Genomic DNA, 24,263 nt, shown 5'->3' with positions numbered 1-24,263 from the left:
AATATCACATCCTCTATGAACAAGTTTTGCTTCTTTCATTCCAATTTGGATGCCTTTCATTCTCCTGGTCTGAATGTTGTGGCTAGTACTTCCAGTACAATGCTGAGTAAGAATGGTGGAAGTGGACATCCCTATATTGTTCCCTATCTTGAACAAAAACACTTTTTAGTTTTTGCCCACTGAGTATTATGTTGACTATGGTTTGTCATATGTGGACTTTATTATGTTGAGGTATGATCTCTCTATTCCCACTTTGCTAAACATTTTTATCATAAATGGGTGCTTGATTTTATCAAATTCTTTTTCTGCATATATTGATGTGATCATGTGGGTTTTATCCTTCATTTAGTCTATGTGAAATATCATGTTTATTGATTTGTGAATGTTGTGCCAACCTTGCATCCCCAGAATAAATCCCACCTGATCATGGCACATGAACTGTTTAAAGTATTGCCGGATCCAGTTTGCTAATATTTTTTTGAGGATTTCAACACCTATCTTCATGAGGGATATTAAGCTATGAATTTTTTTTCTTCATAGTGTCTTTATCTAATTTTGAAATTAGGATAATATTGGCCTCATCAAAAGAGCTTAGAAGTCTTCCTCCTCTTGAACTTTTTTGAATAGTTTAAGGATAAGCATTAGTTCTTTGACTATTTGGTAAACTTTGCCTGTGAAGCCATGCGGTCCAGGACTTTTGTTTTCTGGGAGGTTTTGTTTGTTTGTTTGTTTATTTTCACTACTGCTTTGATTTTATTAGCTGTAACTGGTCTAATCAGGTTTTCTGATTCTTCCTCAATTAGTTTTGAAAGATTGTATGTTTCTAGGAATTTATCCATTTTGGCCAAGTTGTCCAATTTGTTGGAGTATTCCATTCATAGTATTTTCTTACAATCCTTTGTATTACTGTGGTGTCAGTTATTACTTTTCTATTGTTTCTGCTTTTATTTCTTTGGGTTCTCTCTCTCTTTTTCCTGATGAGTATGGTTTAAGGTTAATCAATCGTGTTATCTTTTCAAAGAACCATCTCCTAGTTTCACTGATTTTTGCATTGTTTTTTTTTATCTTTATGTCATTTATTTTTGCTTTAATCTTTATTATTTCCTTCCTTTTATCTATTCTGGGAAAAGAACATAATTTTAAGAGGCAGCTGAGAAATCTATCTAGTCCTTCATCAGTGTAGACCTACCGTCAGCCCAACAGAAAACATGCTGCTACTTTCTTCTGTATTACAGTACACAGATCACAAACTGTGACATGACTGAAGTGGATGCAGATTATGCACATTTCCTGATGTTACAGATAGAACTCTGTCCCTACAAGTGAGAAGCTGTTATGGGGAATATTGAACATGCTCACGAGAGAGAGAGAGAGAGACTTTATCAGACTTTGCTGTAATGAGTGAAAGTTGTTGTTGGGTATCAACTAGGATTCAACCATGTGCTATGATAAGGTTTGAACCCACTCCTTTGGAGCAGAGTTGATCCTAAAAAAAAAGATAAGTAGGAAAAATAGACTGCTTTTCATGATAAATAAATTGGCATAAAATCAGATTAAGTGGTGCATTAAAGGTTTTGTTAGTAACTTTTATAACCCTGGCCACATCTTAAACTTCTCATCTATACATGGGGAGACTATTGCCACCTCACTAGTTCTCACGGATTTGAGGCTCAGTTAGATAACTGATATTAAACAGCAGATTTGACATTTTTTATTTTAATCAATTGAGAAGTATGTCACAGTCTTTGTGGATGCTTCAAGATGATCAATTTTTTAAAACATGGTAATAATTTATAAAGTGCTCAAAATCTCTAACAACTTGTATTGGCAGATTAGAAATCTGGAGAGTTCAGAAAGCTTTTGAAGATTCTGCAGTCCCTGCAGAAATGAGTGGGGTTCTCTTAAATCTTCTCTTTTGTGTGTTAATGACAAACATCCTTGAATTCTGAGCAGTTGGAGCAGTTTGGTCAGGGCTACAGATAAGCAAGAAGCTGACTGTTTCTACCTTGCTCCAAAAGGAAATAAACAGAAGACATCCTTTTTTTTTTTTTTTTGCTGGTCAGTCCATGCCACAGGTTTGGAAAGGAAGAAAGAAGCAAGAACAGCAGCTCTTAGAGCAAATATTAAATCTTGCCACAACTCCATTATCATTGTATTTGTTATACCTACTTATAGTGAAAGAGCAAGTGGCTGGGGAGGGATTTCCAAAGTTTAAGCTTCAGGGACCTTCAGTTAAAATTGCCCTTCAAAGGCCTGGGAGGTACCCCAGCAAATTTTTGTTCACAGTTTTAGTTCTCTCAGAATTAATATAGACATGCGTGTTTATATGATTATGTGTATACACATTTATGCATATATGTATATATATGTAAAACTGTCCTTTTAATTAAATTGTAACTTGTATTCACTAAAGAATATTTCAATCACTTTGTATTTTTGGACTCATGCACTAAGCAAATTTGTTTTTTAAAAAGGGACTTAATGCTTTGAAAAGATAAATATTCTAATAGATTGCATATAATCATTCTATACAAAGGTTTTCTTTTAGTTGCTTTGCAAGCAGTTTTAAAATTTATTTATTTACCTCTTTGGCTCTAGAACAGCTATTCAGAAAATAGGGAGCTAGATTGTGAACACCGTCACATACATGCTAAGTTCACCCTCATCACAGTGGTATCATTGTCCTTATTTTATAGATGTACAAAGGAAGGCTCAGGAAGGTTAAATATTCACTCAAAGTGACTTTGCTATTAATGGGCAAAGATAACATTTAAACTGAAGTATGACAGACTCCAAAGTCCAAGTTTATTCTTTTGACCAAAATATACTATCTTCCTCTAAAACAGGAGAGAGGAAAATAAATTCCACTGACCAAATCCAGCACATTCCTTGGTTTTATATAGCCCACAGTTAAGAATGGTTATCACATTTCAATAGGTAAAAAACCAAGAGAAATGTTTTGTGACATAATTATATAAAATGGAAATGTTAGCACCCATAAGTAAAGTTTATCAAAACAGCCACACTTATTTCTTTATGCATTTTCTATGGCTTCTTCTGTGCTACAATATCAGAGCTGAGTAGCTGTGACAGAGATGAGCTGGCCAGCAAAAGCAGGTCCTTTACCCAGAGTTTGCTGATCCTTGCTTTAAAACATCCCTATCGGTAAAGTTCAGATGAAATACACAACCCTGTCCCTATAAAATGTGACACAAGATCTTCAACAAATGAAAATGAATAAATAAATAAAAGTCAGTTCCTGTATATAAAATATTGGATCAAACCTTTGAAACAGACTAAAACTGTCCAACAAATTCTCCATGTGAACTTTCAAGTGCATGCTTACTATAAGAACTTTTTGATGTTCTCAGCTTTCAATTCATCCAGAAATGCCTTCTTCACATTATGCTGTGGAACAAGGTTAGTAGCTTCTTCACTGGAGGATTTTATAAACCAACCTGTAGGATACACACAAATACAGGTGTGAGAAGTGAGCTCACAAACAGGCCCTAATTTTTCTTATTGCTACCACTATCACATATAAAATATAACTTACCAATGACCTCCAGCAGTCACTGAAATTTTCTAAAATGTAATGTCTCCTGCCTACTTCTACTGAAGAAAAAAATCACGCACACGGACTTTTAAATTACAAATCAATTGCAACATATATTTTATTCGGTTTCAGTGATAAGGTGATTGCTGTTTCTCTAAGAAATGTTTCATGAGGAAATCCACACTAAAATTAATGTTTCAATTAATGGGGATGAACAAGATCTCTGGAAAATTAAGACAAAAATGAAATCCACCTTTTTTCCCCTTAACGCTTTGTCACTGTTCACTGCAGATCCAGAATAAGCATTTAATCAATGTTTATAATGAACTAATTATGAATATACTTCAAGTACATAAGTTATTTCAAAGAGTTGAAGGGAACTTAGACCTATAATTTGTTCTGTCTCTGAAACTAAAAGAAAATATGCTGAGAGTTCATGTTTCGTGTTGAAGTAGACTTGATAAGTCCAACTTCAGAAAGCTGGAGTGGTAAATTAAACTATAATTTACCGGACATCCCTGCAAGACACCTAGTGCCCACAGGCCAGAGGCAATGGGGGCAGTAAGATAACACAGAAGTAAGCCCTTGTGGTTGGCTTTTAAACTGAGGGAAAGGGGCATGATTACAGGATTTATTTAGAGAAATGATATGATCCAGGCATAAAATGACTACCAAAATCAGCACCTGGCCAGCCTTCATGGAACTTTCCAGTTATTAATCACATGCACACACACAGAGGCGTACTGAAATAACGGCTGGCGGCAAATGGAAACACAGTCCCTGTACGCAAAACAAAGGACTAGCCCGTGGGACCTGGGAAGGACACGCTAAGGATAAATGCTTGAACTGAGGTCTGGAGAATGAACAGGATGAAGAGGAGGGAGGCCTGTGGGGGAGGGGAAAGCAGACAATTCTAGGGAAGAACAGACAAATATTAATAAAGATCCCGTTCTGTGTCATCCACTGAGCAGTGAGTAGGAGGATGTTGCTCAGGTCTAAATTAGGAATAATATGCCCTGAAGAAAAACAGATTTTAATTCCCACACCAACCTTGCCGTTTTCTACAGTTGAAAAGTCTAAACGCAATTTGAAGTGTGTCCTTCTTGAGCACCTATCTCGTTCGAACCTCATGCCACCCCTAGGCAGTCACTAATAACCACATGTTAATATGAGCAGGGTGTGGCTCAGTTCTTTTACTGCCCTGAGGTCTATGCCCTGGTCTCCTGAATCCCAGAAAGGGAATCCAGAGTTCAGAACACAGGCAAACTACCTGGCAATACCTTAAGCTAGTCCTGGGTATTAATACCCAGCGGGAAGCTTCTCCTTATCAAGAAGGAGTATAGAAAAGCTCCAATACCTCAATTGTGTGCTGGGAACTCTAGCTTCTATTTTACTTATTATTCCCACCGAATTGCAGATGTTATCGTCATCATACAGATTGGTACGATGAGGCTAAAACAGGCTGGGTAACTTGTTTAAGGCCACAAAGAAGTGGCAGGGTCAAAATTAAAATTGAAGAGTCTGAGCTTGTCTGTGCTGCCCCTAGTTTTCTTAAGGAGTCGGGTTAGGTCTGCAAATCGGTACACGGGACAGCAACGCAAAGGAACTGTATGTCGGCGAGTTCCCAAGCGTTTCTCTATTATTTACTCCCAAGGACGAAGGTAGGAGAAAAGCGCTCCCCTGAGGCAATGCCCTGCTGTCTACCTACGGCAAACAAGCAGCAGCTCCAGGCACCAGAAGACGCAGAGTCCAAACAGGTGAGTAATTTCATGCAAAGCACCCTGCACCAGCTGGTTCAATTGCCCAGAGACTTGCCGCTCGCCCTAAGAAGTACCAGTTTCCAAGGGCTCCAGCGTGGGGACCATCGGAAGTCCAGTTTCAGAGTCTCTCCCTTCTACACTTTACTCTGGGTGACTGTCCTACAATAGCTTGTCCAGAATCCTACTGTGAACCGCCCCAGCAACCCCCACTTAGTTCCCGGGGGCTCATCCCCACCTCCCCACAAACCAAACCACAGTCCCCCGGACCCTACATCGAAGACCACCGGTGATTCCAGCAAAGCGTGGAACTGCCGGGCAGGCTCCGGGTGTGCTCCGGGGGCGCGCCCCTACCAAGGAGGAAGCCGAAGAGGAAGAGTCCGGCGGCCAGCAAGGCCCCAGCGCAGAGCCAGCGCATTCGGTGCCGAGCGACAAAGGTCCAGTCGGTTTCGTGAAAGGGATTCCACATCTTGCAGGGCGGGATTAGGGGGGGCCTCCTGGGACCTGAGCCTGTGCTGCGGCCCCACCGAGGGCCAAGGGCTCCCTCCACCTAGGGCCCCGAGGATGGAATTGCGCTGCGCGCCGGAGTCCACTCTCAGCTGGGAGTCTGGTTTCTCCGCCCTCGAGGTATTTCCAGCCCCTTCCAGCCCCGCTCCGCCAATCCCAGAGAGAGCGAGAGAGCGAGGCAATTGCTGTCGCGGACCCGCCCCAAAAGTTTATATTGAAAAGTTCGAGTTCTTGTTTATTTAAAAATGAAAGCTAAAAAAGGAAGGAAGGGAAGGAATAAGAAGCTACTCTCCTTTCTTCATTGCCAAACCAAAGTCTGACTCTCGAGAAGAGAACTAAGGAGGATCGCCAGGGCAATTGAATAGAACGCTTCCCTTCGGTCTGTCCAAGACAATATGCACGGACCTCGCTCCAGGCTGGTTGGTGAACTGGCGTAAAAGATCTCTCAAGTGCTTTGTTTCCCCAGTCCGAATCCTGTGAAAATCTTTACGGCACTATAATGAGTAAGGTCAAATAGAGAAAAGTGGTGCTCCGTCTGACTCTCTGTTGATAACCAAAGAGGAGATGGTGTCCATCTGAATGGCCACTGTGCTCTTTCTCCTAATGAATGTCACTGATTTTCACAAACTTTTAAGAAAGCATTCCCACCTCTACCCTTTGAACCATTTTTAAAGAAATAATATTGGAACCTCGCTGAAGGCAAGTTTTCCAGTTCAACCATTCATTCGTTCACTGAAAGTGTATTTATAAAATAGTTATTCTGTACCAGGAATTACGGGTACAAATATGTGTAAAATAAAGTCCCTCGCCTCAAAAAAGGATCTCAGGATCTGGGACGATACACAAGTGAATGCAGTTACATTGTAGTATAATAAATATCATAATCAAGAGAAACAGGGGAGTATCCCAGTGGGTTTTGCGTTATTCTTCAAGTCCTCGTATGAAACGTAATCTGTCATCTTTCCTCGATAATTGAAGAAGGGCAAACACGTACCAGCCGCCCCCCACTGCCTCCTGCCCCCCCCCCCCCCCGCCAAGGGAAGGCTTCAATCAACCACACTAACCCTTAGGTGCCTCCTGTATAAAAGAAATAATAGAAGTGACAACAGAAAAACCTAGTGTGGCTTGCACAACCAAATGTTACACATTTTTAATTCTTTCTGGGGAAGTCCTGATAATTACACGAAACAATTCATGTAAAACACATAGCACATGGCCTAGCACATAGAGTGTGCTAATAATATTGGTTAGCTATTAAAGGTACATCTTCTGCGTTAGACTGTAAGTTCCATGAGTGGGGGGAGGAATCCTTTTTATAAGATCTGACAGGTGTTTAGTCATTCTCTGATACTAACACACTGATCCTTACTTTTCTTCAACTTTAATTGTTGGCATTCTTTTAACATATTTTACTTTTATTTCCTTTCGGATTTTAAATTTCTTGGTGCTAGAGATCATATCTTATTCCTGTCTGTTTTCCAGAGCTACATAATGCCTAGCATATAAAAACATCTTTTGAAATAATAATATGCTAAGCAGTGAAACAATTATGAGGTATAAGAAATAATTACTGTTATTGAAGAACTTCAGTTAAAGTGGGAAGACAGGGCCTAAATAAAAAGATAAATAATAATAGCAGAAAGCAGAAGTTATAAACCAAAAGAAAAACAACAGCTTGTGTTCAGGAGAACATTATGGGCTCATTGTCCACACCTAATGTTTCATGTTAACCTCAACAGATTCTGCTGGAAGAACATCCTGAAATATTTCATGGGTCCATGTGCCCATCCTTATACAGAAAAAAAAAAAATATATATATATATATATATAGTACTACTTTGTAGGTAGATAGATAAAGTAAAATATGGCCTGACCGTCATCTTCCTCTCCAAGGTCAGGAAATGGTAGATTCAGAGTAGAAATATTAAATAAGGGAAAGGTAATATACTTACTTGCCTTTGCTACTAGCCAGCCCTCAGCTTTTATAGAATCTCAAAAGCTCCCAGAGAGCAGGAATCGTGCCTGACAGAGCACTTGGCACATAATAATTATGCAATGAATACTTTTAAATGAATGAATTTTATAGTAAATACCAGATGATGAAAAGTTAGTACCTAGTTACAAAACTCTTTAAACAACAGAACCGTATGGTACAAAATGAAAGTATGTAATGCAGGAATGAGAAAGAGCATTTTTGTTCTTTACTAATATATACTTGTGTAAGTCATTAGTCTGGAAAGCATTTCTTAATTATCACTTTTGCCCAGGTACTGGACTAGGTCATAGAAACACCAAAACTATATTTTTTTACTTAAGCCAGGATTCCTGACTCTGAAACCACAGTGTTTGAGAAGCAGATGCTTGTAGGTAATAGCTATTATGGCCCCCACCTGTGCCTGGTTAAAATCGACTACAGTAAATCCTACCCCCGCCATGCCCCTTATTTATGATTTAGCTTTCTGCAGGTTTACTTTCTGTAGTTTTGATACAGGGTGAAGCCAAGAGGGAGACCCCAAAAAGGGATTTGGAATGGGGTCCAGACACCCCAAGGTATCTAGGAAATATTAGAAAGACATATAAGGTGTCCTCACCCCTTCCCCCACAGGTGTGAGTTGGGGGAAGGGACACATGAAACAGGAACATGCAGGGCTGTTTTGTACAGCCACAGCCTTGTAGCTAATCCAAGGCATCATCATTTAACATATTTATAACCTTTGGCCAGTCACTTAGATATGTTAAATAGCTGTGGCCACGCTTGAAGCCAGGAGCATGGAAGTCCCTCCCCCCAAGATGTAACTGGGGGGCCGGGTCTCCCGATCTACAGTGCCTGCGTGGGAGCTTGAAGAAGATTGGCTCCATGACATGGGGCCACACCTGCCCAGATTCATGATAGCAGCCCAGTAAGCTTGAAATAATACAGGAATGCTGGCAGGTGTAACTGATTATAGGAGGAGTCAGAAATGGGGGTATAGAGAAAGATTGGTGAGGGGATTTAAAGCCAGACACGGCAATCATTGGAGATAGTACCACGCAGCTTTGCCAGAGTGGGGACCCCCTGTTGGCTTTGCCAGGAAAAGAGATCCATGTGGTTTGGCCAGAGTGCAGACCCCTGCAGTTTTGGTAGAAGAGGACCACACAGCTCCGGGGTGCTCCCTTTGGCCACGTGGCCTGGGAAGCAGGAGAGACTTTGCCTGAAAAATGGGTACAAAGAACTCTTGCCAGTGGGCCATGAGAAGGTGCCATGTGGCTTTGGATTAATTAGAGATCCTGCCTGGATGGCGACACAGCTGGCGGTACCAGGAGCCTGGATCCCGGATGTTTGCTTTTTTTTCTGAGTAAGGGTACCTCAAATTAGGGCAGGGGAATAAGGAATCACTGTGTGCATCTGTGAGTATCCTAAAGGACTTTGATATTTTAAATGAAGACATTAGGTCACTACTTTAAGTCATTATAGCATTAAATAAACTTATCCTTTCCTTTTCACAAATCTCTGGCATTGAGAGATATCTTTCCTATTGGCAATGGACAATCAAGCCCAGTAGGGGGTCCTTTCTAATCATATATTGCCCTTGGACCCCTGTGTTCTGTAACAGTTTCAGTATGGAAAATTCCATAAATAAAAAATTCATTAGCTTAGTGCTGTTCTGAATAGCGTGATGAAATCTCAGGACATCCTGCTCAGTCTCACTTCAGATGTGAAATGTTGTTTTATTTAGCATATCCACACAGTAACTGCCTAGGTTATAGTGATGCTGGCAATTTGGATTAATAAAGGGAAGCCATAAAGTGCTTCTTTTATGTAAAAAGTTGGGCATTTTTGGCTCAATAAGGAAAGAAAGAAAATGTCTTTGCTGAGGTTGCTAAATGTCACAGTAAGAACAGAGTCTTCTACCAGTGAAGTCAGGAGGAAAGAAAAAGAAATGCATGCTAGTTTGGCTTCTAAACCCCAAACTGCAAAAGTTATGGCCACAGTGCAAGATAAGTGATTATTTAAGATGGAAAAGATATTAAATTTGTGGGTAGAAGGCAAGACATAGTCAGCCATGGCCTGATGACCCTCCTGAGGAATCTTCAGAAGTCCAGTAGCTGCCTAATGATATGTGATCCTAGCATATGATCACATGAGGCTACACCATTGCCTCACTTTATTTCCTCATGTGAGCACTGTATTGTCTAACACCATCACAAAAAGGGTGAGTACAGTACAATAAAATATTGTGAGAGAGAGAGACTACATCCACATAACTCTTATTACAGTGTATTGTTATCATTGTGGTTTTATTATTAGTTGTTAATTTTTTACTCTGCCTAATTTATAAATTAAGCTTTATCATTGGTATGTATGTATAGGAAAACACATTGTATGTAGGATTTGGTACTATCTGTGGTGTCAGGCATCTACTGGGGTTCTTGGAACATATCCTCTGCAGATAAGGGAGGGCTACCATTTACGTAAATCATAAGATATAGTTATGTAGGCTAATCAGCCTCGGAGAGACTGTGCATAATCTAATCCTGTTAGGATGAAATGACTTAAAACAGTGTTGACCGAGAATCCTAGTATTTTGCTGTGAACTCAGATGGGAGAAGGCTTGAAAGCTAAAATAGACACTCGTCAGATTAATTTTCTAAGGTCTCTACTCTATTTTTAACTTCCCAACTCAGAAACTAGATGTGGATTCCAGTGAACTATATAATGATTCTAAATTTTTAAACAAAACTCTGTAGGCTAGCTACATTTTAAGCTCTCTTTTAACAGCATTATCCATTAATTTCCCTGTCATATATTTTTATGTAATTTACTTGGCTTTGCTAATTCTGTTTACTCATCTATAAAATAGGAATAACAGAAGTTCTATTTGCACATAGTGATTTAAAAAGTTTAGCAAAGAAGTCTGGCATTTAGATAACTGAATAAGTGACAAACATAGTCATTCCATATTTCAAAAAATTCATATAAAATCATTATCTTATTTGATCAGGTCATTTTAAGTAGACAGTCATAAATGTACCCAGAAATCTCCTGTGTTTAAAACCAATACATTATCATTATGGTAACATAAAGTTAAAGAAAACTTACTTGTATAAAAGCAGTACATAAATATATTCCAAAGAATAAAAATTAGATATTCTTTGCACAATACTAAGACTTCTTTCACAAATAGAAAGCAATCATGTCAGTAGAAATGGCAATGAGGATAAGATAAACCTGTCTTTCTACAGACATGAACTAAATTAATGAGTATTATACTCATCTCTGGAATCTGTTAAAAAAAATGATGTAAATTATTTTAGCTATTTTTATCCCCAGCTTTGAATACATGTGTATTTTTTAAAAACACTTCCTCAAGAAAAAAATACTTTAATATTTTCTGAATTCTACTTAAAGTATAAACATGGCATTCCTGTATAATTTAGTGTATAAATGAGTATATAACTAATTTATAGTGTACAGTTATAGTTATAGTTATAGTGTATAGTTATAGTGTATAGTGTATAACTAATTTAGTATATAACTAAATTATACACTAAATGACATATGCAGGAAGAAAAGAATTCTAACTTGTCTAAGTTATTACATACATGTGTATATATATATTTTTGAATTTTTAATCTTTTTAAATTCTAGGGTGGTTATATGGGCATATACATTTGTCAAACTCTTTGGGCAATACTTTTAAAATCTGTGCACTTTTTTGTATATAAATTATAAATCAAGAAAAATGATTTGAACAATTAGGTGGGGCATAAATGGGAATATTTCTTAATGATTTATTTAAATTCTATTCATTCCCATTCTCCTAATGTTAACTTGACCTACACCAGGGAAATCTTTGCAGACGAGTTTTTTTTTTTAATTTGGAATTCTGAGAAATAAAAAATTTAGTAGGGCTCTTTCCAATCTAATGATAGGATGGGATATTAAAAGGACATTTTTCATGGGGAAAAAATGTCTAATCTGTAAGTAAAGTGCAGTGGTTTTGCTGTTAATTTTTTAAAATATTTTATTTATTTATCTTTAGAGGGGAAGGGAAGGAGAGAGGAAGAGAAACATCAATGTATGGTTGCTTCTCGTGTATCCCCTGCTGGGAACTGGCCTGCAACCCAGGCATGTGCCCTGACTGGGAATCAAACCGAGATCGTCTGGTTCACAGGCCAGTACTCGATCCACTGAGTTACACCAGCCAGGGTGGTTTTACTGTTAATTTTTATTACTAAAATAAAGCTTATTATTATAATAAATGTATACAGAAATGTAGGAAGTAAGAAGTTCAAGTAAACTTTTACTTTCCTCTCTCCCTGGCCACACTGTATCACTCTCCAGGGGCATATCCATACTGTAAACATTTGGTACTAATCTAAAGTACATAGAGTACTTAAAAAATACAAAATTAGACCATGCTATGCTTTTAATTTTAAGAAAGCTTTAATTANAGACGAGTTTTTTTTTTTAATTTGGAATTCTGAGAAATAAAAAATTTAGTAGGGCTCTTTCCAATCTAATGATAGGATGGGATATTAAAAGGACATTTTTCATGGGGAAAAAATGTCTAATCTGTAAGTAAAGTGCAGTGGTTTTGCTGTTAATTTTTTAAAATATTTTATTTATTTATCTTTAGAGGGGAAGGGAAGGAGAGAGGAAGAGAAACATCAATGTATGGTTGCTTCTCGTGTATCCCCTGCTGGGAACCGGCCTGCACCTGACTGGGAATCAAACCTCGATCGTCTGGCTCACAGGCCTGCACTCAATCCACTGAGCTACACCAGCCAGGGTGGTTTTACTGTTAATTTTTATTACTAAAATAAAACTTATTATTATAATAAATGTATACAGAAATGTAGGAAGTAAGAAGCTCAAGTAAACTTTTACTTTCCTCTCTCCCTGGCCACACTGTATCACTCTCCAGGGGCATATCCATACTGTAAACATTTGGTACTAATCTAAAGTACATACAGTACTTAAAAAATACAAAATTAGACCATGCTATGCTTTTAATTTTAAGAAAGCTTTAATTAATGTGTGGATACATGCAGAAAAGTGCACAAGTTGTAACTGTATAACCGGATAATTTTTACCAAGAAAAAACACTGGTAACTCAGCATTGAGATCAGGAAAAAAATATCACCCCAAACTCCAGAGTGCCTCCTCAGTCCTCTTTACTTCACTACATTCATGATAAAGGGTCCCCTATTCCCCTCTTCTGATTTTTAACACCAATGTTTAGTGTTATCTATTTTTGAAATTTCTATAAATGGAATTATATACTACACGAGGTCTGTCCAGAAAGTATCCAGCCATGCCCTATGAAAAATAGAGACATTGAGGAAGATACAAGCTACAAGAAACATTGCACATAAGACAATGATGCCTTAGTCCCTTTTAAAGTAGGCACCTTGGGACCTCACACAGTTCTCCCAGCATCTATTTCACTGTTCAAAAACACTCTGCAAAATACTTTGTTGGAATCTCCATTGGCTGCCATGTTGTATTTTCCTGAATCTCACCAATGGTCTGAAATCTCTTCCCTTTCCAAGGTGATTTTAGTTTTGGGAAAAGCCAGAAGTCTCAGGGTGCCAAATCTGGGCTGTAGCGGGGGCTGAGTCACCTGGGAGATTAGATGTTTTGCCAAAAGACTCTGCAGGAGGCATGATTCATGAGTCAGTGCGTAGTTGTGCTGAAGCTTCCAGTCACTAGTCACCCATAGCTCTGGCCCTTTTCATCTCTTAACTGAGGAAGAACATTGAGGTGGTATTTCTTATTAATTGTTTGGCCTGGAGGGGCATAATGGTGATAGACAACACCTTCCCGATAAAAACAAAACAAAACAAAACAAAACAAAAAACAGATAACATGGGCTTGATCTTGCTGTGAATTTGCTGTGCCTTCTTTGGGTATAGAGAATGAGGCAACCTCCATTGGGGTGACTGGGCCTTCATTTCTGGATCATAGCCATAGACCCATAGTTCATCTCTGGTTATTTTGAATGCAGTGGCCACACAGTACACACACTCACTCAACAGCATCTACCACCCCCATTGACTAGTACAGTGAAGTCATCCTTGTTCACACATGAGCATTCCAGTCCACTCACCCTGGCTGCCAGGTTATATCAATGCATTACAAACTGTTCTTGTTATATTAATAATGGGTATATTGTTATATTAACAATATGTGTATATAGGTATACATGTATATATATGTATATGTGTATATGTAATATACATATATATTATATTTGTTTGGGGTTTCTTTCACTCAGCACTATGTTTGTGAGATACCTTTAGTGGTGTGCTAGTAAATAACCTCTGGCAAGGAGGGGAAAAGCCCTCATTTACAGCACTTCCTGACTTCCATGATTCAAGTACTTCCACTGTAGCAGATGTCAAACTAACAACATGATGCAACTGAATGTGCAGTTGGAAAGAGATGCCCATAATTCCTTCTTATAACCTGGTAGGGGCAGGCTTCCTAATACCACTGGACTATATTTTTTTATGCAGCAGTAATTCATTCGTTCTCAGTACTATGAACTAACCAATTGTACAAATATGCCACAATTTATTAATATTTATATATTTTCTTCTTGATATACATCTAGATTGATTCCATGTCTCAGCTATTAGAAATTGTGCTTTGGTGAAGATTCTTGTGCATATCTCTAGGGGATCATATGTATTTATTTCTATAGGTATTTATCTGGAAGTCACAGGTATATTTATGTTAAGCTTTAGAACACAGATCTACCTTTTATGTACCACTCTTACCAGCAGTGTTTGTGAAATTCCAGTTTCTTCACATCCTTGCTAACTAAATTTTATTTTCCTTATGACTAATAAAATGTGGTAGATTTCCCCATGTTTGCTGTGCATTTGGATTTCTATGTTTTTAGAGTGACCATACAAGTGTATTTTGCAATTTTTAACTGTGTATTCTGTCTTTTTCTTTTTGTTTTGTAGACATTTTTATATATAGTTATGCCAAAAAATTTAATTTTTTGGTTTACTCAATTATGTGAACTTTTATATCAGTGCATAAGTTATCACCTTTATGTTTTAGTAGCTTTTTTGTAAAATATTTTATTTTTAATGAGTTTTTTAAAATATTTTATTTATTTATTTTTAGAAGAGGGGAAGGGAAGGAGAAAGAGTGGGAGAGAAACATCAATGTGTGGTTGCCTTTCACGTGTCCCCTACTGGGGACCTGGCCTGCAACCCTGGCACCTGCCCTGACTGGGAACCGAACAGGCAACCTTTCAGTTCACAGGCCGGCGCTCAATCCACTGAGTCACACCAGACAGGGCAAAACCTAGCATGTTGAATCAAAGATGAAATCTGTCCTGGAAAGTAGCACTAGAAATTTTGTCATGAATAAACATTTAAAAGAAAAGAGTGGCTTCTAAGAATTTAAAAAATGAAAAGGTATGGTGAAGTAGAAATGGCCTTTTTATTCCACACATAGTAATCACAGAATTTTAGTCATTTCAGTGTGCTAACAAGCAATATGGGTATCATTTGTAAAAGGTAAAGTGAAAATGGTTGCAATTTGTTTGGTATATAAAAGTAAGTACTCAGCCAGGGATGAACGAGCAGAAATGTAAGTAAAGGTCATAGTTTTGAAGGTCCCTAATTGGAATTCTGAGAAAAATATACTATTAAGAACTAAACTGAAGGGAATTGAGTTAGTATGTTTCTAAAGTAATATCTTCTTCAAAGCTCTTGAAAGAATATGGGGAATAGTAAACTGAAATTTCAATGAAAATGACACTTTCTTGGGGGAGAGGGCAAATGAATTAGAGACATGTTTCATTCATTGTTTACTTTCAACTAGAAACTGAAAGTTGGAATCTCGGTTGTTCTTTACTTTAAAAAAAAATGATGGGAACCCTTGTACACTGTTGGTGGGAATGCAAAATGGTATGGCCTCTATGGAAGACAGGGTGAAAGTTCCTCAAAAACTTAAAAAGAACCACTGTATGATTGATTCAGCAGTTCCGCTTCTGGGTATTTATCTCAAAGAATTGAAAGCAGGATCTCAGATACCTTAGAACTCCAGGTTCGTTGCAGCCTTGGTCACAATAGCCAGGATCTGGGAAGAGGCTAAATGTCCATCCCAGTGTGGTACATACATACATGGAATATTGTTTATCTTTAAAAAAGAAGGAAGTCCTGCTATATGTGACACAATGAGATCAAGATGAACTCTGAGGACATTATGCTGAGTGAAATAAGCTAGTCACAGAAGGGAAAATACTGCTTGCTTCTACTTACGTATAGTATTTAAATAGTAAAAATCAAAGAAGCAAAGGATGGAATGGTGGTTACCAGGGAGTTGCTTCAGGGCTATAAAATTTCAGTTATGCAAGATAAACGAGCTCTAGGTATCTGGTGCACAACATTATGCCTATAGGTATTACTATAAAGTATAAATAACAATATTTTATATACACTTAAAAATGTTAAAGTGTAGCTCACACAGTAAATATTTACTACAATAAAAATAGTAGATGGCAACTCTCAAAACTAAAGGAGGCTACAAGGTCCAAATTAATAAAGATTTACCTTCTAAAACACTAAATCTTAGATTCATTTAGAGTATTCATCTAATAAAAATAAACAACAAATGTTGAAAAGACAAAGATTCACACATACAAGTATATCTTTTCAAACTTGTGACTTTAAAAACATACATACTTGTCTTTAAATCTATCACAGTTGCTCACATATGTAATTATAGATGAATTGTTCAGTTTCACCTCTTCTGTAATCCTAACCACTCCACAGAAAACTCTCTTCTGAAGGCAGTGGCCAATTCTCTCTCTCTCTCTCCCTGAAATAACTGAACTTAGTAAAACTGTATAACCATGAGATTTATCTAGACCCATAAAACAGCTATGCCTACTAAATAGAAAAACCACGAAAAAAGTATAGTTTTTCCATGAAGATCAGAAGTATTTAGACCTATCTAGGAAGATATTTTAAATAACATTAAGGACTAAAGAAAATCAAATCCAGTGATTTTACTAACCAAGCAAGATTGCAGAGCCTTGTGAAAACAATTAGGTAGTATCTAAACCCTGGCATGGAATCTAAAACCTGCAAGACTATATAGTGAGTTGATATAGTTACTGTGTCACAGGCATACCTGTCAGGATCCCTGGTCAGTATCTCAGGTAAATATGAAAATTTCAAACATCTAAGAGAGTGTCCTTGAAGATTCTGTGATGACACGGATGTTTCCCTGTGTGAAAATATATATATTTTTAAAGATTTTATTTATTTCTTTTTAGAGAGGGGAAGAGAAAGAAAAAGACAGGGAGAGAAACATCAAGGTGTGGTTGCCACTTGAATGCCCCCTACTGGAGACCTGGCCCAACGCCCAGGCATGTGCCCTAGCTGGGAATCGAACCAGTGACCACTTGGTTTCCAGTCTGGCACTCAATCCACTGAGCCACACCAGCCAGGGCAGCATATTTTTACCTTTAAATATTTAGATTTAAACACAGAAATATATAGGTAATTGAATCCATGAAATGTAAGAAATTTATTCATATTTAATATTTTAAAAAATGTGATGTCTAATATTTGGGTGAATTTGGCCTATTCGGTTAGCTTCGACTCTTATATAACCTGTATATTGAGTAATTGAGTTTATCTTTTGTGTCTTAAGTTGAAATTACTTACTGTATTTATATGCAGTTTTACTGGAATTTGTAAAAAATTAAGATTCCCTGTAATTATAAATTTAACTTATTAGACTTATAAGAATTAATTTTAAGTATTGAGAAGGTTTGTTAGACAGACAGTTGAAGTGCCAAAAATTAATATAATAAGTTAAATGTATACATACTGTTTAGTATGTTTAACAGTATTTAATTAACTGTGTAAAAGAAGACTAAAATTATAAAAGTTCTCATAGTTACTGTTAAAATTTGTTAGATTTATAGATAAAATAAGATATCTATGCTAAGTTAAAAAAGCTAAGAAAGAATTTAAAATTCTAATTTCAGTCAAACAAATATTGGTTATAAAAATCGAAGTAAAATTGTGAATAGTTTTTTTCTAATAACCTGCTTTTAGGGACATTTAAAAGAAAAAATGCCACAGTGTAAATACTTAGAGGGTTTAGCATATTTAACAGATAGTCATTCTCTTGACACTTTCTCTTCTAGATTAGATCACACTGAAACCTGAAGGCAACTAGAGCTGGGGTTGGGGTTGCCTGTTGCTGTTCAGAAACTGGATTATTACTGCACATTTATTCATATCAGAGGCCAGCAATCTGAGAAGGTGACAGGTAAAACTCTCACACCCACTTTCCCCAGGCTTCCAGAAGCAAGTTGATATGGGGGGAACATGGGAATTTGCGAGGGGAAAATTCCTCAGGGGGTCGCAAAGACATGCTGTTTGTCTTGGGAGGAAGGGGTCGGGGAGCTGAAAGAGTACAGCTTCTCCCCAAACTCACACCCTTTGTGTAGAAGTTGTCTCTCCATTGGCAACTTCCTCTCTTCCCCAAACATCTGGGTTATTTCCCATCTGCGAGAAGAAGTTTCAAAGGAAGTTCCCAGACCGGGGTGATTTAAGCTATGTATTCTCTGATTAGGGGGAGAGGTATAAACCATTTGCTGCTCTCAAGTGTCCTTGGTTGGGGGAGATAAGTTCTTGCGATTCACCAGTTGGCTGTAAGTTGCTCAAACTGTTTGGCCTTGTTTAATTTTCTGGTCTTGGTTTCCCCTTGGCCAAGAATTTTCTTTGCTTCCTACTATCCTCTCACAATACTACTTCTCTCGGTACTGACTGGCATTCCTTCTCGTTCTCCTTGCCAGTTCCTTCTGGACCACCCCTTTAAATGATGGGAGATGTCAAGGCTCTCTTTGGTCTTGTGCTTTCTCTGTTCTATAGTATCTCTTGAGAGATTTCAAATTTTATCTCCGGCAGAAACTGGGTAGAAATTCACCAAACACATTTTCCTGTTTCCTAGGCATGTAGATAGAGAGTAAAAGTCTCGGTTCTATCTTGAAGCTAGATGAGAGCTAATAAACTATGAAAGTGGTATTGGTCACTGCTAAGCTTAGCCCTTAAAAGCTTCCTACACAGTCCTCCAGTCTCTATTTTCACCACAATTATTTGCTGAGGGCATGAGATCTGGCAGAGAAATCAGAAGCCCTAGAGGATGGTATGGCCTCGAGGTGGAAAGAATGTCAATTCCTGAATGATTGCTTAGAGGAGTGACCGGGATGGATTTTAGAGAAATAAAAAATAAACTATTTTTTAACTCAATGGATTTATTTTAGAAGATAGTGTTACTAAATATCAGTGTTCTTGATAGAATCCTCCATTTTTTATTTATTGTCAGCTCAAACTTCACCTCTGAAATCCAGAATTAAATACTGAATTACTTAAGTGAGCTCTCCACCTAGAAATCTATTAGGTAGGTGAAACTTCGCATGGTCAAAGAAAAATCTACTACTCACCTGTATTAGGATTCTACAGCAAAAAAGAACCAATAGGAAACACACACATATATATATATATATATATATGTTTATATATATATATGTTTATACATATATATTATATATATGTTTATGTATATATTCCCTTCTTTTTCCTACACACACACATATATATATTAATGATGTGGTAGAGGAGTGAGTTATGGAGCCTGTGCTGCAGCCTGTCAAGGCCAGACAGGTTTATACCAGATTCAGGCAGATAGAAGAAAGTTTACGGAGCTGTGGGAATGTCTGGCATGCCTCTATTCAAGGGTGGGATGATCCAAGCAATCACATGTTGCACCAGCAGGGAGTCCCAACATCCTTAAGTACTAAATGCACACACAGCCGGCAGGATGCCAAGATTCTGTATAACACAGCATGATTCTGTGCATGCAAGCCCACTCACAGTTGTAGGAATACTGTTTATCAGGCCCATTCTCAAGGTTGTGGGAAAACTGCTTCTCTTAGTTGCCCAGACATCTGGGTGAGGGAGCCTGACTGACTCCATTTACCCTACAAACCCCAGTAAGGCTCACAATCTGTTGTCTGCAAGCTGCAGAACTAGGGAATCCAGTGATATAATTAAGTCCAAGTCCACAGGCCTAAAAAGGGATAATATGTGTGTGTGGGGGGGGGGCTACCTGATATAGATCCCCGACTCCTGAGCACTGTTGTTCCGTATCTGAGGGCAGAAAAAGATGAACATCCCAGCTAAAGGAGAGAAAGGGAATTCACCCTCCCTTAAACTATTTGTTCTATTACTGCTCCAATCACATTGGTGAGGGCAGATCTTTATTCTGCCTAGTGAATCCAATGCTAATCTCTTCCTGAGATTACACCTCCATAGACACAAACAGAAATAACGTTTCACCAGCTATCTGGTGAATGACACCGGATGTTAGACCCAAGCCCTTGAGTTTGGCTAAGAATTTGGAGCCAAAATCTCAAATACAAGCTAAAGTTTATTTAGATAGTGTAGGGTAAATAGAGGCAGTCTGACTTCCTCACCTAGGTGTCTGGTCAACTAATGGAAGCAGTTTCCCATAATCTTGGAAATGAGCCTATTAAGCAGTGTTCTTATACCCTTGAGTGGGCTCGTATGCACAGAATCTTATTGTATTTCACAATATTCTGGTTCCCTGCTGGCTTTGCTTATATTTAGTATATAAGGGAGTTGGGGCTTCCTGCTTGGAGAAAGAGGGGGGACAGGTGACATGCAGGGGGACATGCAGTTTGCAGCATGCATGGATTGCCCACCTTTGAATAAAGGCATGCCAGACATCCCAATGGCTCCATAAATGTTTTTCCAACTGCCCGAATCCCATGAGCCTGTCTGGCCTGGACCAGTGGCAATACAGATAGTCACAGAAGTAGAAGTGAGCCACCTGGGCTGTGTGAACTCAAGAAAAAAGTTTCAGAGGAAGAAGAAGAGCCCTTGGAATTTAGGAGAAAGAAAGCGAAGGTATGCACCTGAAGGAAGAAAGGGAAACGAGAAAAAAGATGTAGGCCTGAGAGAGAGAGAGAGAGAGAGAGGGAGGTGGCCCTGGGTTCTTTGTCTTAAGGGGTTTTATCTTTTTTCTAAAGACAGGAATATTAGGGAAGGTTCCAGGGAAGGATCTCAATAGAATATTCATCAGTGTTCCAGGTGTGTTCTTTTAGGGTCAAGATCTGTACTAATTGGTCAGTGCCAGGGCAGGTATAACTTTAATCCTCACAGCTGGTCATGACGTCTGCCCTGGTATCTCTCTGCCTGGCTTTGCTGCTTTCCTGGGGCCTGGAGCTGAAACACAACAGAGGTCTAGAATGTATCTCTAGTTTGACTAAAACTTTGTCTCTGGGGTCAACAGACCTAGGGCTTTGTTACTGAGATTATTTAATGTGAGCAAAACCCCCATTGCCTTGAGGGCTTAATGCTTAAAGGAGTGGTCTTTCAAGGGCTTGTATGGGAGTCATAAGATGCTATTCTTTGGTTCCCCTATTCTACCTCCTTGGGGATCTACCTCAGGACTAGTGACATACCTGGGGAGGAAAGGTCAGAGAAGGATCCCAACTGCATAACCAGTGATATAAAAGGTCAGGGTCTAAACCACGTGACCGACAATATGCTAGGGGAGGAAAGGTCACCCTGGGAGCAAGGTCCCACCCTCCAATTTGGTTTTCTCAGTTTTGCCCTTTGCTAGGCACCTGGGAATTTATATCCTGCTGACCTTCTGTACTTGGCCTGTCATTCCTACTCTGCTCATGTTTGTCTAACTGACTCCTATACCAGTTACAGGGGATGTAATGCAAAATCATAAGACTCCATGAGTTAGGGGTTTGAGAGCATGTTGGAAGCTCACTGGTTGGAGGTTAGGTAAGGGTAATCAATCATTTCTTCAGGCCCTGAGGATAGTTCTGAGGTATTTTCTGGCATACCTGTGTCTAGTCTTACAGAAAAGTAGCCAAGGGGTTATTCCATCTTAGGGCTCAGAAACCAAAACACAACTTAGGTCAAGCTCTTATCTTTAACCTGCCAGAGGTCTGGACTCTGTGACCATTAGTCAGGTCTGGGCTACTGTCTCCTGCTGCCTTGTAGGTAGGTAATTATGTGGGAAAAGTCTAGGTATCTGGGGGATATCTCCTAGAGAAAGAGATGATTCCTAGAGTTAGAATTAAAAGCTAAATTTAATCACCCTGACTGGTGTGGCTCAGTTCTTTGGGCATTGTCAGGCAAAGTGAAAGGTGGCTAGTTTGATTCCCAATCAGTTCATACGCCCAAGTTTCAGGTTCTGTCCCCAGTTCACGCACGTACGAGAGGCAACCAACTGATGTTGCCTCACACTAATGTTTCTCTCCCTCTCTTTTCCCTTCCTTCCACTCTCTCTAAAATAATAATAATAATAAAAACAAATGAAAGCCAAAAATAATCAAAATCAGAGGGATATTCAGTTTCAACAACTCAAAGACTTAATTCTTACAAATATTTTTCCAATTTCAATTTGGAACGGAAGAGAAAATGTGAAATTTAACTTTCTCTTTTGATCTCAGGTAGAAAGACCTGGGAGAGCTGACGGTAGTAAGAATCCTCACCGTTTCCCAGCTTCTGCCAGATTTCCCAGGGTTTCATCTATTCTGGAATGAGTAAGGTGTCCCACCAGTCCCATCCTGTCATCAAAAACTATGGAGAAGAAAATAATAATTTTTCCTCTACCCTTTACAGTAAATGCTTGGATGAGACCTCCTTTTTCTCTAGGACACCTCGTAAATGAATAACCTTACCTAGGTTAAAAGTTCTTCACATTGGCCACTCTATTTCAAGATCATCTTTGGTAATGTTAACTTGCTTGTTCAGTCTGAACTAAATTTTACTTGTTGGAGACCTCACAATGGACCCAGTCCAGCTTACCAGATTACCTTGACCACAGATCCCACAGAGGAACTGAAGAATTAAAGATTTTAGACTCCGTTAATAGGCTTAAATGACTAATGCACTTGGAATGCTGTACTCAAGAGTTAAAGTTCTTAGCCTTAAGTCTTATGCTTCAGTCTCTTTTAAGATCTTAGACTTAGGAGACTAAAGCATGTGGAAAGTTGTTATTTCAGCCAGGAATTGGAATGCATACTCCAAGAGACTGACAATTCAACCTTTGTGCCCCAGGGAATCTGCAAGCCTTGGAGAAGATAACAGCCATTACACTCCAAAGAGGTAACACCCAGGAGGCAGATAAAGAATTGTTGATCAACAGATAAGTACTAGGAAAATCAAAGCAGAACTGCTACTCTTATCTAATTAACCTTTTCTCAAACCCTTACCTACCCTTCTATTCGTTTAACCTTTTTCCCAAATCCCTTATGCACACCCTTTCTTCTCCTTGTAAAAAGATCAGCTTGAAATGTTAAGATAATTTTTTCTTATTTCTTTTTTGTTTGTTAAGATGATTTTTGAGTGTTCATAACCAACCTTCTTCTCAGATTATCAGCATCTGAATGAAATGCCCACAAAGATTCAATCCTTGTCTCTACTCTTGGGTTCTGTTAGTGATAAGCAGCATGAACACCAGCTTTTCCAGTGTCAAACCCAGTCCAACCTCCGACCCAGTATGGTTTCCACATCAATCCGACTCTGGCCAGTTTATAGACCCAATCAAGAAAAATAAATTCTCCAATAAAGTCTGAAATCGTATAACACAAAAGCTGTGGAGCTAGAATCTGAGAAGGACTTGTCCACCACCTGCAGAAGGTGATGAGAAAGCCATGGGTTCAAAGGGCTCAACCGGTACCTTTGCCTGGTTGCTTTTGTTCACGAGCGTTGTGTGTGTGTGTGTGTGTGTGGGGGGGGGCTTGCTTCCCTATTCTGACACCTGAACTACTAAAAAACTGATTCAAATTGAGCCACATCAAACTGAAATTGGTTAAGAACACTTCACTGACAGAAGCATGTGAAGAGGCATTCACAGAGAAAATGTGGCAAAAAAGCAAGGAAGCTATTGATTGGCTACAGATTAAGGCTATGTGGCTTTTTTGTGATTGAGTGTCCTTAGCATTTTGATTTCATAACCTTAAGGAATTTACAGGCTTAGATTTTGGTTTGCTTATGTAAGTTGCCATGCAGAGCCACCTCGTTTTAATGGCCTCCTGATTTAATTAATTTAACATTGCATATCTGTCTGTGATTTAAGTTTTTAATTTTAATTATATTTTATTAATTATGATGTTACAGTTGTCCCAACTTTTCCCCCTTCCACCCAGGCAATCCCCACACCATTGTTCATGTCCATGGGCCATGTGTATAAGTTCTTTGGCTACTCTATTTCCTGTACTGTAGTTTATATCCTCATGGCTGTTCTGTAACTACCTATTTGTTCTTCTTAATCCCTTCACCTCTTAACCCTTTTCCTCACATCCCCCTCCCATCTGGCAACCATCAAAATGCTCTCTGTATCCATGATTCTGTCTCTGTTCTCCTTG

General features: G+C 38.6%; 1 protein-coding gene across 3 annotated transcripts in view; it reads right to left on the bottom strand.

The window, feature by feature from the left end:
* LOC118984760 (Putative N-acetylated-alpha-linked acidic dipeptidase) overlaps positions 1-5,899 on the bottom strand; it is a 75,289-nt gene extending 69,390 nt beyond the window's left edge. For 2 of the 3 annotated variants that reach the window (XM_037042934.1, XM_037042933.1), the window contains exons 1-2: positions 5,668-5,899; positions 3,347-3,458 (exon numbers count right to left, since the gene is read on the bottom strand). In XM_037042934.1, the coding sequence (XP_036898829.1) occupies positions 3,347-3,458; positions 5,668-5,782 (227 nt within the window). In that variant the 5' untranslated portion in view covers positions 5,783-5,899. The remainder of the gene's footprint in view (positions 1-3,346; positions 3,459-5,667) is intronic. The other variant, XM_037042935.1, reaches the window with a different exon arrangement.
* Positions 5,900-24,263: the final 18,364 nt, after the last annotated feature.

Source organism: Sturnira hondurensis, unplaced genomic scaffold, assembly GCF_014824575.4.
Source record: "Sturnira hondurensis isolate 20B ecotype Veracruz unplaced genomic scaffold, ASM1482457v3 Scaffold0003801, whole genome shotgun sequence".
In the NCBI taxonomy this organism is placed as follows: domain Eukaryota; kingdom Metazoa; phylum Chordata; class Mammalia; order Chiroptera; family Phyllostomidae; genus Sturnira; species Sturnira hondurensis.
Note: the sequence above shows the minus strand (reverse complement) of the source record. Positions and strands in the feature narration are given on the sequence as shown.